The sequence below is a fragment of the Mustela nigripes genome, unplaced genomic scaffold, assembly GCF_022355385.1.
Source record: "Mustela nigripes isolate SB6536 unplaced genomic scaffold, MUSNIG.SB6536 HiC_scaffold_148, whole genome shotgun sequence".
Classification (NCBI taxonomy): Eukaryota; Metazoa; Chordata; class Mammalia; order Carnivora; family Mustelidae; genus Mustela; species Mustela nigripes.
This window is the reverse complement of record NW_026739562.1, coordinates 9126062-9141802: the sequence shown is the minus strand read 5'-3', so window position 1 is coordinate 9141802 and position 15741 is coordinate 9126062. Positions and strand designations below refer to the sequence as shown.

The 15741-nt window shown below is 41.2% G+C and overlaps 1 protein-coding gene across 15 annotated transcripts in view; it reads left to right on the top strand.

The window, feature by feature from the left end:
- LOC132008442 (CUGBP Elav-like family member 1) overlaps window positions 1-15741 on the top strand; it is a 72862-nt gene that overhangs the window by 39691 nt on the left and 17430 nt on the right. For 6 of the 15 annotated variants that reach the window (XM_059387061.1, XM_059387062.1, XM_059387056.1 and 3 more), the window contains one exon: window positions 14441-14628. In XM_059387061.1, the coding sequence (XP_059243044.1) occupies window positions 14451-14628 (178 nt within the window). In that variant the 5' untranslated portion in view covers window positions 14441-14450. Of the gene's footprint in view, window positions 1-2990; window positions 3063-4374; window positions 4527-6281; window positions 6419-14440; window positions 14629-15741 lie in introns of all 15 variants that reach the window. The other 9 variants (XM_059387053.1, XM_059387054.1, XM_059387049.1 and 6 more) reach the window with 4 other exon arrangements.

The following is a 15741-nucleotide window of genomic DNA, read 5'->3' as shown; positions in this document are numbered from 1 at the left end:
CTGAAACCAGAATTTGTTCAACATAACTGATTTTATAATTGATGCTGGAGCTGAAATAAAGTTTAAGCTTACATAGTATATTGTTATCAACTAAGAGTTACCCTAAAGTTCCAAAACATTTTGGGATCTAAAAATATGACCTGATTTGAAAGGTGGTCACCATATGACAGGACAGTTCATTAGGTCAGAGTTAGTTTGAGAAAGTCCAAGGAAGGCTCTGAGTTTATACTTTTGCTGACAGCACTAAGCACGGAAGAGTATCTTTCTGCCAGTCCTTATCTTTGACAGTGATTGGGGGAGGAGGTAGCGGTGAGTAAGGTTATATAGGGGGAGGAAGTGGGAAACTTATTAAATTTCAAAAAAGTGATAGGTAGATTTCCTACCTTTAGCCTTGTCATATCCTCTCAGGGTACCATAAATGGTAATTCTATAGTCAAATCAATTTGAATACAAAAGTGACTGAACTTGGTGCTTTTTGTCCCACAGCAGTTGTAGATTAGAAACAAAATTTTTTAAAAAGAAAGATTTTTAAAGATTTTATGTATTTTAGAGAGAGCATCAGTGGTGGGTGGTGGGTGGGTAAAGAACAAGGGGAGAGGGAGAGAGAATCTCAAGCAGACTCCATGCTGAATGCAGAGCCCTATGTGGCTGTCCCAGGACTTGGAGATAATGACCTGAGCAGAAACCAAGAGTCAGACGCTTAATCTTCACTGAGCCACACAGGTGCCCCAGAAATACTCAATATTTTAGTAAATTCAAGCTGGTAAAGGTAATTTTAAGCTTAAATTTTAAGTTAGTCTGCTTGGTTATTTTCTTTCTTTCTTTCTTTTTCTTTTTTTTTTTTTTTTAAAGATTTTATTTATTTATTTGACAGACAGAGATCAGAAGTAGATGGAGAGGCAGGCAGAGTGAGTGGAGGAAGCAGGCTCCCTGCTGAGCAGAGAGCCTGATGCAGGCTTGATCCCAGGTCCCTGAGATCATGACCTGAGCCAAAGGCAGAGGCTTAACCCACTGGGCAACCCAGGCGTCCCAGCTTGGTTATTTTCAAGTAGCATCATTTGCTTACTTCTTTTCTACATCCCTTCTGTCATCTAACAGAAGCTTTGGGGGCAAAATATCTAATCCATTTAACTGTTGAGGTGTCGTGACTTTTCCCTAGATCATTACATTTTTCTTTACATAGACTGATGGTGGTTTTTAATGACATAGGTTCTCTTTTATAATTTGACAGCAGGCTCTAATTTCCTCTATGCTCATATAACCAGGCTTCACATTTTTGCCCTTTAAAACACGCTTAGGTTATTAGGGTGGAAGTATAAAGTCCCGTCACTTGCCATTGAACTCTCTGGTTCTATTAGTCAAGATAGCCTGATGATTGCATGTGCCACCTGGGCCTTTTTGCTCAACTATGCTTTTCTTTGCTCTTTCACTCTTCTGACAGAACAACTGATGGGACTTCTAGCATTTCTCTCTTCTAATCCAGTTTTTAAACTGTTTATTCCATTCTGATGTTCTAAATGCAGTGTGTGCTCTTCTTCAGAGGCTTTCCCTTATCTACCAATCAGTTTTAATGATTCTGGTTCTTAATGTTACAGCAGGCTGATTGCCCCTGCCCTCACAACATTGGGCTTTTGAATTGTTGCCCCTAGAAAAGAAGTAGAGAATATTCAAGGCAAAGAAAACTAACACAGACCATCAGGGAAAGAAGAGGAAACCATGAATGTAAATTTATAGTGAGAGGACAGATGGTAAGAAGGAAGAGAGGGAAAATTAAAACCTCCTGCAGTGGACCCTTGGTTATAACCTTTCCTGCCATCTCTTTACTTCTAATGCATCCTTTGTGGAAAAAGCCTGGAATGTGTTTCTGATTAAGAAATTTAAAAAACAACTTATGGGCAGTTTTCTGTGAGTAATTGCTAATTCTGCTTTTTAATTTTCCCTAACATCTGCATTTTTGTATTTGAATAATTGTTTTTATCATTTGACTTTTTAATCTTTCTCTAAAATTGTGACTTGTGATTAATATCCGTGCTTGCTTTTCCCACAAGCATGTTGAATTTAATTATACTGAGATGACTCTTGTGACCTGCCTAAAGAGAAGCACCGTCCTTCATGTAGTAGCATTTCCATCTTTTAAGTTTTTAGAGCAGTCTTGTCTTATAAATCATAAAATGGATTTTAAAACATCACTCTAAAACCAATACTTTCCAGCCTTTGGCTTGGTAAAAATTACTGTAAGGAGTGCATATCCCATACGCTGAGCAGTGCCTGGCTGCTCAGTAAAGTCTTCCACATTAAATACTCTTTTTATGCATGTGATTCTGATTTAAATGGAGATGGAGCTAGATATATTTTTAGTGAATAGTAAAAGCATAACAATCACTAGTGAGATTCTTTAAAATTTGTTGATTCCTTCCTTTTTAAAGGAACCCTTGAACTAAAAAAACTAAAAACCCTAATTTGGTTGTTGACGAACTTATAGTTAACTTCTTTGTTCTGCTAAGCTTTCTGTAGGAAGAAAGCATGTGATCAGTTCCAGGGTGCATAGGAGAAACTAGGACGAACCGAACCAGTAACTTAACCAGTCCCAGCTAGGGTTACTGTCTTCTGCCTGCCTGGCGGTCAGCACTTGGTGAACTGCGTGCTGTGTGCTGTTGCAGTCTCCTCTCACTGCAGCCTGGGGCAGCATCCCCCTTCAGCAGGTGGAAGAGCTCCTGCAGCTTCTGACTCTAAAGTAGTGGGTCAAAGGAGCCAGGGTCTCTGACAGAATAGAAGAGCGGTTAGCTGCTGTTTCAGTTCTTACTTTAGGATGGTTACGCCTGTTTATTAGAAGACACAGTTTCTCCTTCAGTGGTCAGATGCGGACAGGGGTCCAGCACTGTTAGCCAGGCTACAGCACTTAGGCCTATGCGATGACATGTTGCCTTTCGTTGTTTTTGTTTTTAAGTAACGCTATACGTTTAGGAGTTCATTTGTTTACCTCTTTACAGGCTGAACATAACTTCCTTTTTTCAAAATTCCCTGTGTTGTGAACTGAGCTTGAGTGAAGTGAAATCTTTGAGGTAAGGCAATCCTAATGATAAAAATGGAAAGAAGGCCTGCGCAGTGTGGGAGCCTTCAGAGATAGAGTTTTAGAGTCACTGCCTAAATACTGAAATGCCACCATTTGTTGTTTGGAGGATGGGAAGCTAAATTGAGAACGGGAGCACCACATCTGCCTTGACTGCTAAGTATATCCATTTCTACTGCTCACCCATAATAGAATTTTTATGTGTGTGTTCATTAATCTTGGTTTTAGCATCAGTTTAAAGAGGACGGAGAATGTAGAGAGTTTACATTACTCGGTCCTTCCTTTACATGGTTGACTTTTTGCTTCTAGTGGGCCCTGCTTTTCTCATTATCATCACTCTGGTGGTTTTTGTTTCTTTAGAAAGGTCACACAACAGAAAAGACATTGTTTCCTAGTACTCTGTCAAAAGGTCAGATACTACTTTTCATTTGTATTTTCGCTTATTAAATACTCTGGTAAAAATAAGATTCAGGATAAAGTTTTGCCTATCCCATCTAATGAAGGTCATTGAAGCAGGAATTTTTTAAAAGTCCTTAACTCTGATGAGGACCCATTAGGGAGCACACTTTGTTCTCAACACACCATTGAGAAGTCGGGGTTGGTCCAGTGCAGTAGTAGTGAGCCCTTGAGTTTTTGGTGACCAGTTCTTTAGCACCTTGCCTCTGGCCTGCTTCTGACCGTCTGAACCATCCCTTATGTGACAGTGCTGAGGTTAGTTTGGACCCGGCACTCTGCTCATTGCTGTCTTTGGCACATGGAAGCTAGGCCAACAACCCAATTTTCCTTTCCAAAAATATTTTCAGACCACATGAGGTGAACTTTTTTCTTTTCTTTCTTTCTTTTTTCTTTTTTTTTTTTACCCTAGGCTGTTTTCCCTTTTTGGGTTTTTTGTTTTGTTTTGTTTTGTTTTTTTTTTTGCTTCAGGTAGGTTGGGTTTTTTTTTTTTGCTTCAGGTAGTTTTAGGGTTTGGGGCCCCTCAAAACCTGATTCGTGGAAAGGAGTTTGGAGGATGTGAAACAAGTTTGTGTTTCTTCTGCTCTGTTAGCTGCTGCTATCTTCATGGATCTGACACTCTATTTATCTGACAGTGCACTTAGTACTGCTTCGCCAGGGAAAATCACACAAACCCAGCCTGGCGCATCAGCACTTTCATTGTGTGCCGGGCTGAGCCTCCCTTCACATGCTCACATCCCCCCTTTAATCCAATACTCCCTTTCCCCTCCCCAGTCCTGCCTGTTTCTGTGGCACTTATTGCTGGTTTCCCTGAGCTCCTGTTTCCACTTTGTGTTTTTTGTGGGGCCCAGGAAGCTAAAGCTGTGTGTATTTGTGGATCAGACAAGTGCAGCAAGTTAATATCATTGGCTTCTGAAGGGGAGAGTGAGGTGATGGCTGCGTTTAAGTTGGATTTCCTTCCAGAAATGATGGTGGATCATTGCTCTTTGAATTCCAGTCCTGTGTAAGTATTTTTGTTGTCTAATTTTTATCATAAGCAGAGGAACTGGGCAATTTTTTTTTGTTATTTGATGAAACTAGTCCCTTTCCCTGAAAGAGGGAAGAAAAAATTGGGTGAGGAAGCCAAAGTCCACACTACTATTATTTTCTATTGTAGTCTGGTTCTGTTTCATTACTGCTGATTTCCTTGGGGCTGTAACTAAGTTCTCTACAAAAGGGTGCGTTTGATATATGAGCAGCTACATCAACTCAAGTGTGTTGGCTCCTTCAAGCTGTAGTGTTTTCCCATATGATAGATTCCAAAGTATTTTTTTTTTTTAACCTTAGCTTTACTGCTTTGCGTTGGATATGCAATTTCAAATAATCTTTTGGGAAGTTATTTATATCAAATTCTTAGATTACAGAAGAGACTGGCTACCAGAGTGTATGCAGAATGCTGTATTGGCATCTAAACTATAATCCTGGGCTCTGATTATTTTCCTAGTCTAACTGAAAATGCAACACAGTACATGATTTCAGGGATGTCAGATGGACACCCCCCACCCCCCCAGAAAAGCAAAGCTGGATCAGTCTTGATTGGCAGTTTGCCCAGATCTTCAGCATGGGAGCGAGAAACTAATCAGTGTGCAGTATTGTTCAGGAAGTGACACTGCCGTTGTATGCGGCTAAATTGCTAACCTGGCCTGAGCTGTGGCTTTGGGAAACCTGAGTGCAGCACTTGGTATAGAAGAACCCATTTCTAACTGCTGATTTCAGTTACTTTAACCAGGCTTCAGAGTACCTTGAAACCTCAAGTACCTTGAGCCTTAGGTTAATTCAAAGCCAAGAATATTAAGTGGTAGATTGGTCCTAGATAACAGTAGTAATGTAAGGCCTTGAGAAGAGGCCTCCATTGGAAATCAGTTTACCTTGGGATTACATGTAACAGGTGTGGGTAATAGATTCTGAACAGTCCTTTGTGATATAGTTTGGGGGACCTCAAAGGTACTGGTTTGCTCCTTTGAAATGGATGCTGTGCCTTCTCTGTAGTGTCCAAAATAATGGTAATTTAGATGTCCTTTTATGAAAGTTCTTTACTGCTAAAATTTTATTTTAGCTGCACATAACAGGTGAAATCACAATGAATGTCATCCTAAAGACTTAATACATAATAGAAGTACTCCCATGTACCAGATATGTCTTTTTAGAAATAGGATTTGTGGCTCAAATTGTCTGTCATTGTTAACAGTATCTCTCTCTGCTTTGGCATTGCCTTTGGTCCTTAGATACAGCATTTTTCCTCAACCTGATTTCTCATCTTTCACGAGGTTAGACTAACTCAGTATCCCATGAAATCTGGATCACAGATCACTACATGAAAGTTACCTGGAATGTAAAAATGCTGATCCCTGGACCCATGCCTACATATTCTTATGCTTAGAATAGGACCCCAGAATCTGTATTTTAGCAATGTCCCATGTAGTTTTCATGGACACTGAGGTTTGAGAGCCATTGGACTGCATGCAGCATATCCTGTTAATGGTGATGGGGGAGGACACCATCACATCGTTTTTTCCCCAAGTGCGTTTGCATTTATTTAATCCTCCATCCTACAGAAGCTGCAGGAAGTTAATTGGGCACAAGCTATTGCCCATTTTATAGTAAAGAAGAAAAACCCAGTTGACAGAGGCTATAACTGACATGCCTGAGGACAGTTGGTGTCAGCCTTGGACTTAAAATCAAGTTTAATGATAACCCTCTTCTTATTTTTGCCTCCTAGACCAGGCTGCCTCAGGTGTCATTGAACCAGGTATCCGTGAGCCCAGCTCCTCTCATTACTGCAAGGCCTCGGGCCCACTCTCATGGGTACTATATGCCCAAACACCACAGAGTTGAGAGGAAGGAAGTTCTTGAATGGTGTGTTTTCCACTTTTTTGTTGGATTCTCAGCCCTTCTTTTAATTGATACTCTTTAGCAGGAGACTTGACATCAGTGGTTTTCTCTTTCAAGTGATTTTTGCCTGGGAATGTAATCTAACAATGTATTCCAGAATTTCTTTACAACAAAAGAGAAAAGAGGTGTGCAGGGGTTGGGGGACCTGAACTGTAGTTCCTGTTCTTATTTTTAACCATGTCCTTGATCTGCTCTGACCACTCTTCAGCTTCCCTGGTTCCTCTTACTTTGCTTGTACCCTAGGAGATGGGTATTGTTTAGGAGTTGTAGCTCGGGCCCTTTTCTCTTGGCTTTCCCTTAGCATAAGGGGTATCAGTGTACTACTTTGATTCTCAGATCTCCGTGTTTATCCCTCAAATGTCTCCTGAGCTTCCCATGCAAAAACACTTTCCCAGATTTTACTAGAACCCAAGAGTGATCAGAAACTACTTCCTTTTTCTTCATCTTTTTCATCAAGGGATCTCCAAGTTATAGGGAATCCTGCCTCCAAATTTTTCAGCTTTGCCGAGACTGGGCCCTAATCTTAGGAGCTAGTTTGTGTGGAAATCTCTGTATTATTTCCCATTCTATTTCATCCTCTGTATTGCCAGTTGTTCGTTTGTTTGTTTAAAGATTTTCTTTACTTGACAGAGCACAAGCAGTGGGAGCAGCAGGCAGAGGGAGAGGGAGAAGCAGTCTCTCCACTGAGCAGAGCCCAACATGGGGTTCTGTACCGGGACCCTGGGATCATGACCTGAGTCTAAGTCAGATGCTTAAACAACTGAGCCACCCAGCCGCCCCTGCCAGGTGTCTTTTAAAAGACCAATCTGATCACTTCCTTGTTTAAAAATCTTGGAATAAAGTCTAAGTCTATCAGTATTACATGAAAAGCTCTTCACTGGGTCTCTCCAGTCTGTTTATTCTCATTGATTTTCTAGTGTTTTCTCTTTTTTCTAATTTTTTAAAATGTTTGTGTCCTCTCCCCTTTCTCAAGTCCTTTTCTACCTTTCTAATGCTGTCTCGCTCTCTTCCTTTTTTCTTAGTCCTTACCACGTCCTCCTCATGCCGTACTATAACGCAGTGTTTCCAGCCCTTCTGTCCATTCAGCTTAACCCCCGCCCTCCTCCCCCAAACAAAACAAAACCATCCAGCCACTTCGTTTCACAGAACTTTTATATATCTGCGAAAATATTTGTAGGGCATTGTAGTTGAGTCCTTTCAATTGTCCAGTGCCATTGCCTTCAGGGCAGTATTGCTCAGTCTCCTTTTATAGCACCGTCTTGTGTGTAATGTCTCTTACATAGTAGGAACTTGGGAAATACAGTTGAATGAATGATAAACCCTATGAGGTTTTTTTTTTTTTTTTTTTTTTAATAATTAAAGGTAGTTACTGAAAGTCTCCAGATGTTTTATCTCTGATACTGTGAAGGCTAAAAACCTTCCCAAGCAGATTGTTAGCCTGAGCAAAATCTTTATTATTAACTTTTTCTAGTACCTAACACCCCAACTAACAGGATGATTTCCCTTTATCAAAATGGAAATTCTTCCTTCTAGCATACATGCTTTTTGTCTTGTTCACACTAGAGAACAGCTGGTAAGTAATTGAGGCCAGTGTTTCCGGGTCCTTTTCATTTTCATGTTCTTCTGGGCAGTTTCCACAGCACGGAGAGGGACTTGTTATGGGTAGGTGGGTGGCTGAAGATCAAGAAGCAGCAAATATTTATGCCCCTTGGGGAGGTGGAAGGGTTGGTAAGTATCTGAAATTTTTCTCTTTCTGTAGTGAACAAATGGAGGTCAACAGGTAGTGAGAAGGGGGGAGAGAAAAAAAGTGAGTAGTGAAAGGTTTTGGAAATGATTTTTTAAAAATTTATTGAAGTATAACTGACATACAATATTATTTAGTTTCAGGTGTACAATGCGCAATGATTTGACATTTGTATTGTGAAATGGTTATGACTGTTTAGTTACTATCTGTCACTTTACAGAGTTAATAGTTTCTGTTTTTTCTTTTTTAACATTTTATTTTATTCATTTGACAGAACACAAGCAGGGGGAGTAGGAGAGGGGAAAGCAGGCTCCCTAATGAGAAGGGAGCCGGACATGGGGCTTGGTCCTGGGACCCTGGGATCATGACCTGAGCTGAAGGCAGATGCTCAACCAACTGAGCCATCCAGGCACCCCAATGGAGTTAATAGTTTATTTACTGTATTCCCATGCTGTACATCACATCCCCATGATTTATTTTATAACTGGCAATTTGTATTTATTAATCCCCTCTCCCCATTTCTTTCCCCCTAAGGATATTGTTTTTAAACAGATAGAAAGTTAGTATTTGTCAGCCTGTTTGGCTGCAAGGAACAGATACTCACTAGAGCTAGCATATATTCATATATTAAAGTGTTTTTTTTTTTGTAAGGACACACGTGGACCGGATTGTAATGTAATCAGGAACTCCACAGCTGGAAGACCTGGAAACTCCCATATTTCTGACCCTGGACACATGTTCTGCTCTCTGCATGTGCTGCTACTTCTGCTTTTCACCCACCTCATATCTGTGGGTGCAGCATGGCTTTGCCTTGCCACTGCCCTTCCAGCCTGTTTTCTACTACTCTTGTTCTGCCTGTATGTGTCTCTCTCTCAGATGAAGATATAATTCAGACAGCATAAAATTTACCCTTTTATTTTATTTTTTAAAAATATTTTATTATTTGACAGAGATCACAAGTAGGCAGAGAGACAGGCAGAGAGAGAGGAGGAAGCAGACTCCCCACAGAGCAGAGAGCCCAGTGTGGGTCCTGATCCCAGGACCCTGGGATCATGACGTGAGCCGAAGGCAGAGGCTTTAACCCACTGAGCCACCCAGGTGCCCCCAAATTTACTTACCCTTTAAAAAGTGCACAATTCAATGACTTTTTTTTAAAAAAAGATTTTATTTATTTATTTGACAGACAGCGATCACAAGTAGGCAGAGAAGCAGGCAGAGAAGGGGGTGGGGAGCAGGCTCCCTGCTGAGCAAAGAGCCCCATGCAGGGCTCCATTCCTGGACCCTGGGATCTGAGCGGAAGGCAGAGGCTTTAACCCCCTGAGCCATCCAGGTGCCCCAATTCAGTGACTTTTAATATATCTACAAAGTTGTGCAGTTTGTCACCACTAATTGGAGAAAACTTTTATCACCCTAAGAAGAAATCCTGTAACCATTAGCAGTCATCCTCCCCCCGCCCAGTTCCCATTCCTAGGCACCTACTAACCTGCTTTCTGTTTTTACAGGTTGGTCTCTTCTGACAGTTTCACATAAAAGAAATCGCACAATATGTAGCCATTGGTGATTGGCTTCTTTTACTTGGCATCATGTTTTCAACCTTCATAGATGTGTAGCGTGACCTCTGTTATCTCTTGCCAATGCCCTTTTATCTTGTCAACTTAGACTTTTCTCTAGTTGCAGCTTTCCCACTTCTGACTTCACCACTGCCTATTTCTGTTAACCAGTTCCAGATTCTTTAGAGCAGTGTTCTGTGCCATAGAATTTTCTGTGATGATAAAAATGTTCTCTGCCTCTGCTGTCCTATGCAGTAGCCATTGGCCAGTCCTGTTGACTTGCTCTGTGTAGCCGTAAGGAACTTGATTGTCCTGTCCTTTTGTTTTAGGAATAGGTCTTAGATTTCTGGCTAGCCAGTAGATGAATTTGCTGGGTTAAGATCCACCCACTGGTCTAGTTAGCGGGGGCCAAGGAATAGGAGAGGGAGACAGAACATCAACTCTGCTTCTCAGCTGGGCCTAGGGCCAGAAAGTTTTGAGAGAGCGATAGGAGAAAGAGAAGAGAGGGTTCAAGAATTCTGAACAAATGTGTACTTTTAGAAATAAAACTCTTTGTTTTCTCTCTCCTGTCTCTTCCAAATTGTTTCGCTCTTTTCCTATGGCGTGTTCCATCAAGAATCAGGGTGGACAGGGCAGCCTCTGGTTATGATTTTTCATGATTTCTCATTCTTTTTTTTTTTTTTTTTAAAGATTTATTTATTTATTTGACAGACAGAGATCACAAGTAGGCAGAGAGGCAGACAGAGAGAGAGGAGGAAGCAGGCTCCCTGCTGAGCAGAGAGCCCGATGTGGGGCTCGATCCCAGGACCCTGGGATCATGACCTGAGCCGAAAGCAGAGGCTTTAACCCACTGAGCCATCCAGGCGCCCCTAATTTCTCATTCTTAATGATTTGCCAGTTGCTGCCAGGAACAGAAACGTAAAAAGAGCTGGGTTGGTGCTGTGCCTGTCCTTTAAAACCTTGCTGCCTCCTCTCCCTACTTACCTCACTGCTACGGGCCCCGCTTTTCCTCTCATCCATTCTGCTCTCAGGTCAGTACTTTTCGCAAAGGATAAGAGTTTCCATAGACTTGCCTCTTAGGAGTGATGGGGACAGGATAGATATTTCTCCAGAGGGCTGAATTCATGGTTCTTGAATATGCATAATAAATACCAGTAATTGATGACCACTGACTCAGAAGAGCTGTCCATCAATGGGGAGGTAAGGCACACATTTGGAAGTGTTTTTAGTGACATACAGACTAAATGCCATATGTGGGTGTTGTGGGCTCCTTGCCATATCACACTGAGAATCTTGTCCCCAGGTGACTTTTTTGTGCAATGGTGACTTTTAACTAAGGACAACATGCATACTGGAGCTATGTGTGGAAGGTGGAGGATAGGACATTGTTCTTTGACACAATAACAGTTGATTACCCACATTTTCCTTACTCATCAATATATACCACATTTCACACAGTGTCTGGCTTATATAACTAAGTGCCCAGTATTTGTTAGAGGAAGGAATAAGTCCGTGCAAAAACTCTAGTTACCTGATGGCCACGGCATCTTCAACCCGGCCTAATTTGCTATGCACTAGAAGTGTTTCTCAGATTGGTGGAGGACAGTGTTCTATGCCTGCTACCACCCAACTTATAAACCACAACCAAAGCAGTTCAGTAGAAAAACAAGCTAATAAGGTGCAAGCTTGCATTTTGTACCCTATTTATTTATTTATTTTTAAGATTTTATGTATTTGACAGAGATCACAAATAGACAGAGAGGCAGGCAGAGAGGAGGAAGCAGGCTCCCTGCTGAACAGAGAGCCCACTGCGGCTCAATCCCAAGACCCTGGGATCATGACCTGCGCCCAAGGCAGAGGCTTTAACTCACTGAGCCACCCAGGTGCCCCAGCATTTTGTATCTTTTTATTATCACTACATTGAATATATATAAAATTACTTAGCTCAATTGCTGTAAAAGTTTCTAAAGCGTTAAGTGTGAAGATTTCCCCTGGTCCTTGGGCACTTTGAATAGCACTCACTGGTCTAGGGGATTCTTCCAGCTAATGAAAGGGTACACACGGGGGGTGGGGGGGAGAGTGGTACATGGAGTGGGTGGACATGAAGAAATGGAGAAGGATTTGGAGAGTAAAGAGAGAAAGGGAGGGCATTTATCTAGAATGCCAAGTCTCTACTATACTTTTGGATAAACCATAATTCATATATATTGACTCTGCTTATGCTTTGGCACTAAACTGTGGTGTAGAAAATTTAGAAATGGCACACAAATGCAGAAGAAAGGGACAGACAGAGGTGTTGCCTCCAGTGTAATTATGAATTGATAAACCTCCATCTCTTTTCAAAAATTGTGTCAACATCGCTATCATCAAAGCATATTCTGAGCACCATTTGGGTTCTCAGTTAACCCTCCCTTAGAACAGAAATATGGTTAAAGACTGGCAGCATTTTAATAAAATCATATTAAAGCTGGTAATTGAACTTGTTGGAGGCAAATTGTAGGGAGCGACCACCATTGTTTCATTAGTCATGGGACCTTTTTTTAAATCATAGTAGCATGAATTCTGTTAGAATATTGTGATTAAGCTTCTAAAAGCAACTACAAGTATATTTTTACAAAAACTTGCCTCACACAGTTTTGAATTAGTAAAGGAAAGCCAGTAAAACAGTGCATTTCAAAACACTTGGGCAAAAAAGAGTATTGATCCTGCGAGAATCAAATAATCACAGGCGATACTAGTTGCTCTTTAATTTGTGAGCCCTCTTTGTGCACAACATTCATTTTTATCAGGATTAGTTGCTTAAATTCATTGGGGAGTTATTGAGAACACGAAATTGCTCCCATGGCACATCTGAGTACTTCTTTGAACTAGGTGCTATGCCAGGGGTGGCTGCAAGAATGAATTGCAGTAAAACACTTTCTGCCTTCAAGGAACTGTCAGTCTAGTTCGGAGAGGCAGATACACCAGATGATGCTAAAAGGTGGGAATATTGTAATGAAGGTGGAAATTTAGTACTCTGTAAGTCCTGACGAAGCTAACCTGAAAGTATGGGAAACCTTCACAGACATCGTGATAAGAGTTGCTCTATATATGCCATTTGTCTTAGACTTTTGATATTTAGTACTAGATTCAGTCAAGGTGGTGTGTAAATAGCCCCTGTGGGTTTTCAGTTATAAGAGATTTAGGAATTAACAGGGCTCCTGGGTGGTTCAGTCATTAAGCATCTGACTCTTGATTTCCAGTCAGGTCATGATCTCAGGGTAATGGGATAGAGCCCTGGGGCTGCAGTGGACAGTATGCTCGAATTTCTCCCCTGCTTCCTCTGCCCCTCCCCCAGCACTTGTGGAAGTGCTTGTAGTATGCTTACTCCCTCTATCAGTTAAATCTTTTTAAAGAAATACAGGAATTAAAATACAGAGGTTGAACTACCTGCAGAGATTCACCCTTTTCAGGGATTTCAGATAGTGTTCAGAAGACAGTGGTGGGAGGGCACCTGGGTGGCTCAGTTGGTTAAGCAACTGTCTTCAGCCGGGGTCATGGTGATGAGGGAGCAGGAGGCTGGCTGAGGACAAAGCAAGAGCTGGCGCCTTGCAGGGATCCAGTCCCACATTGGGCTCCCTGCTCAGTGGGGAGTCTGCTTCTTCCTCTAACCTTGCCAAGTCTCATGCTCTTTCTCTCTCTCTCTCTTTCTCAAGTAAATTTTAAAAAAGAAGAAGATAGCAGTGGTGGAAAAGCTATTGTTTTGCTAGAAAACTAGTGTTTTATTTCATGTTGATATTAGGACATGGCAAATTTGAATATGATGAAGCGATTTCTGGATTAAGCGCGCACACTAACAGAATAGTTAACCATGCTGGCTATTTGGAATTTAAGTTGTTAGTGGTTGAGATGAATGCTAAGAGTAAGGTCTTGGTCAGTGGTAGGAGAAGGACTTTGATGCATTCTGGAAATATTTGTAGTCCAGGAAGGACTCTCCCTAGGTTCTTGGCAGTGGAGGGATAAAAATGAAGGTATTTAGTAGGAGCATTACAAGTTTGATGTGATAGGAGTGTGACAGTCTAAAAGGCAAAGCTTTTCTTGCCTTCCTACCTCTTCCTACTCCCCTCCCCCATTGGGTGGGCCTCAAACTCACAGCCCTGAGATCTAGAGTCACATGGTCTACTGTCTGAGCCAGACGCCCCAGGCCAACATTGTTCCACTCTTTACTTAGCTCAGGCCTTGGAAATAAGTGCTTCTCTTCCAAAATCTACTGAAAGAAAACTTGTACCTGTCATTGTATACATTGGGAGTCCTGAATCTTACCCCTCATCAATAGTCCTTTCTGATTTTTACGTATATTTTAAAAAGTTTTCTTAACTGTGCTTCAAAACAATGAAAACTTGCATACAAACTTTACCTCTTAAGTTCTGAGAATTCTTATGCTAGACAGGGAATGAGTGCTGCTTAGTTCCTTAGTTAAAACCCAGATTTCCTAATCAGAATGTGACTTCAGTTTGGGATCTAATGGAAGGCATGGCCATGGGTGAAGGTGAGGATGGGGGAACTCTGGTATATTGAATGGCAATAGTAAAAAGGAGTAGAATTCTTTCCCCCTACTTTTTCAGAAAGTAGTTGAGATGTTTAAAGAAAAGTAACCATCCCCCTGGAGAGCACCCTGAATATGTAAAAGAAGCTGTATTTTGTTTTATGCAGCTCAAAGAAAATGAACGGCACCCTGGACCACCCAGACCAACCGGATCTTGATGCTATCAAGATGTTTGTGGGCCAGGTTCCAAGGACCTGGTCTGAGAAGGATTTGAGGGAACTCTTTGAACAGTATGGTGCTGTCTATGAAATCAATGTCCTAAGGGATAGGAGCCAAAACCCTCCTCAGAGCAAAGGTAAGGGCTTTGGGTTTTATAGGTAGTTTCTGTCTTGTGTGTGCTGTCACTCGTTGCCAGAATGCTCCTCTGTTCATATTCTAAAGGGGGGAAAATATGTCCTTCTATAGTAGTTACATTTTCCAGACCAAACACATTTAATGGCATAAAAATAAAAAGTTAAGGTGATGTCATGAAGATAATTTGTAAATTGGATTGTAGGTGGTCCTTTGTGAGAGCTCTGAATTCAAGAGACAGACTCGTGAGTGTGTGTGTGTGTGTCTCTCTCTCTCTCTTTTTTTAATGTGAGTGTCTCTTAATCTTGGGAATGGAATGAAAAGTTGAAATAAATAACTGCGTAAGGTTTTCTTTGGTGTTTTGGCTAGACTAAGCTGGAAGAAAAAGACTGTCTACACCATACCTGTGGATTTCTGTTAGTGTTACAGAGGCCTTGCAGGATGGCTTAGCAACCAGGACGGTAACCTGTTTGGTAACCTGTTAGGTAACCTGTTTGTTGTAGCTTACATGATGAATGGAAAAAAGACGGAGCTACTTGCCGAAATACCTACCAGAGTGGAAACTTTAGGAAAGCAATGGTAGAAAAGCCATTAGCTTTGCCCTGTACATGCACCTACAGTATTCCTTCCAAATAACCGATTTCAGAATAATACTCTGGGGATGTTGTTCTGCAGTGCAGATGGGAGCAAGCAGGATTGCTATGTTTGAAGCCAGCTTAGTAACAGGACCTAGGAGCAGAGACATTATTTTTTTTTTGTGGCATAGTTAACAAAAAATATAAAGAATTGTAGTTTCTGAAAATGACTGGTAATATAACATGCAGTGATTTAGCATCTTAATTGCAGTGATTTTGAAAGGAATCAGTATTGTGTGTCATGGGACTCGGAGCCCATATTTAGAAGACGCACTTCTCCCTTCCTGTCCCTAATACAGATACAAAGCACAAAATTTGCAGATCTCCTCAGGGCCATGTGCTGTTAGAAGCTTAATTATATTTGATTAAAACCAAGGGTCCAAAAAAGGATATTAAGAGTTTCTTGCTCTTTAGTCATTTTATAACTTAATAAATGATCATTATGTTTGAGGCATATGGTAGAAATTGGCTACAATCTAAGG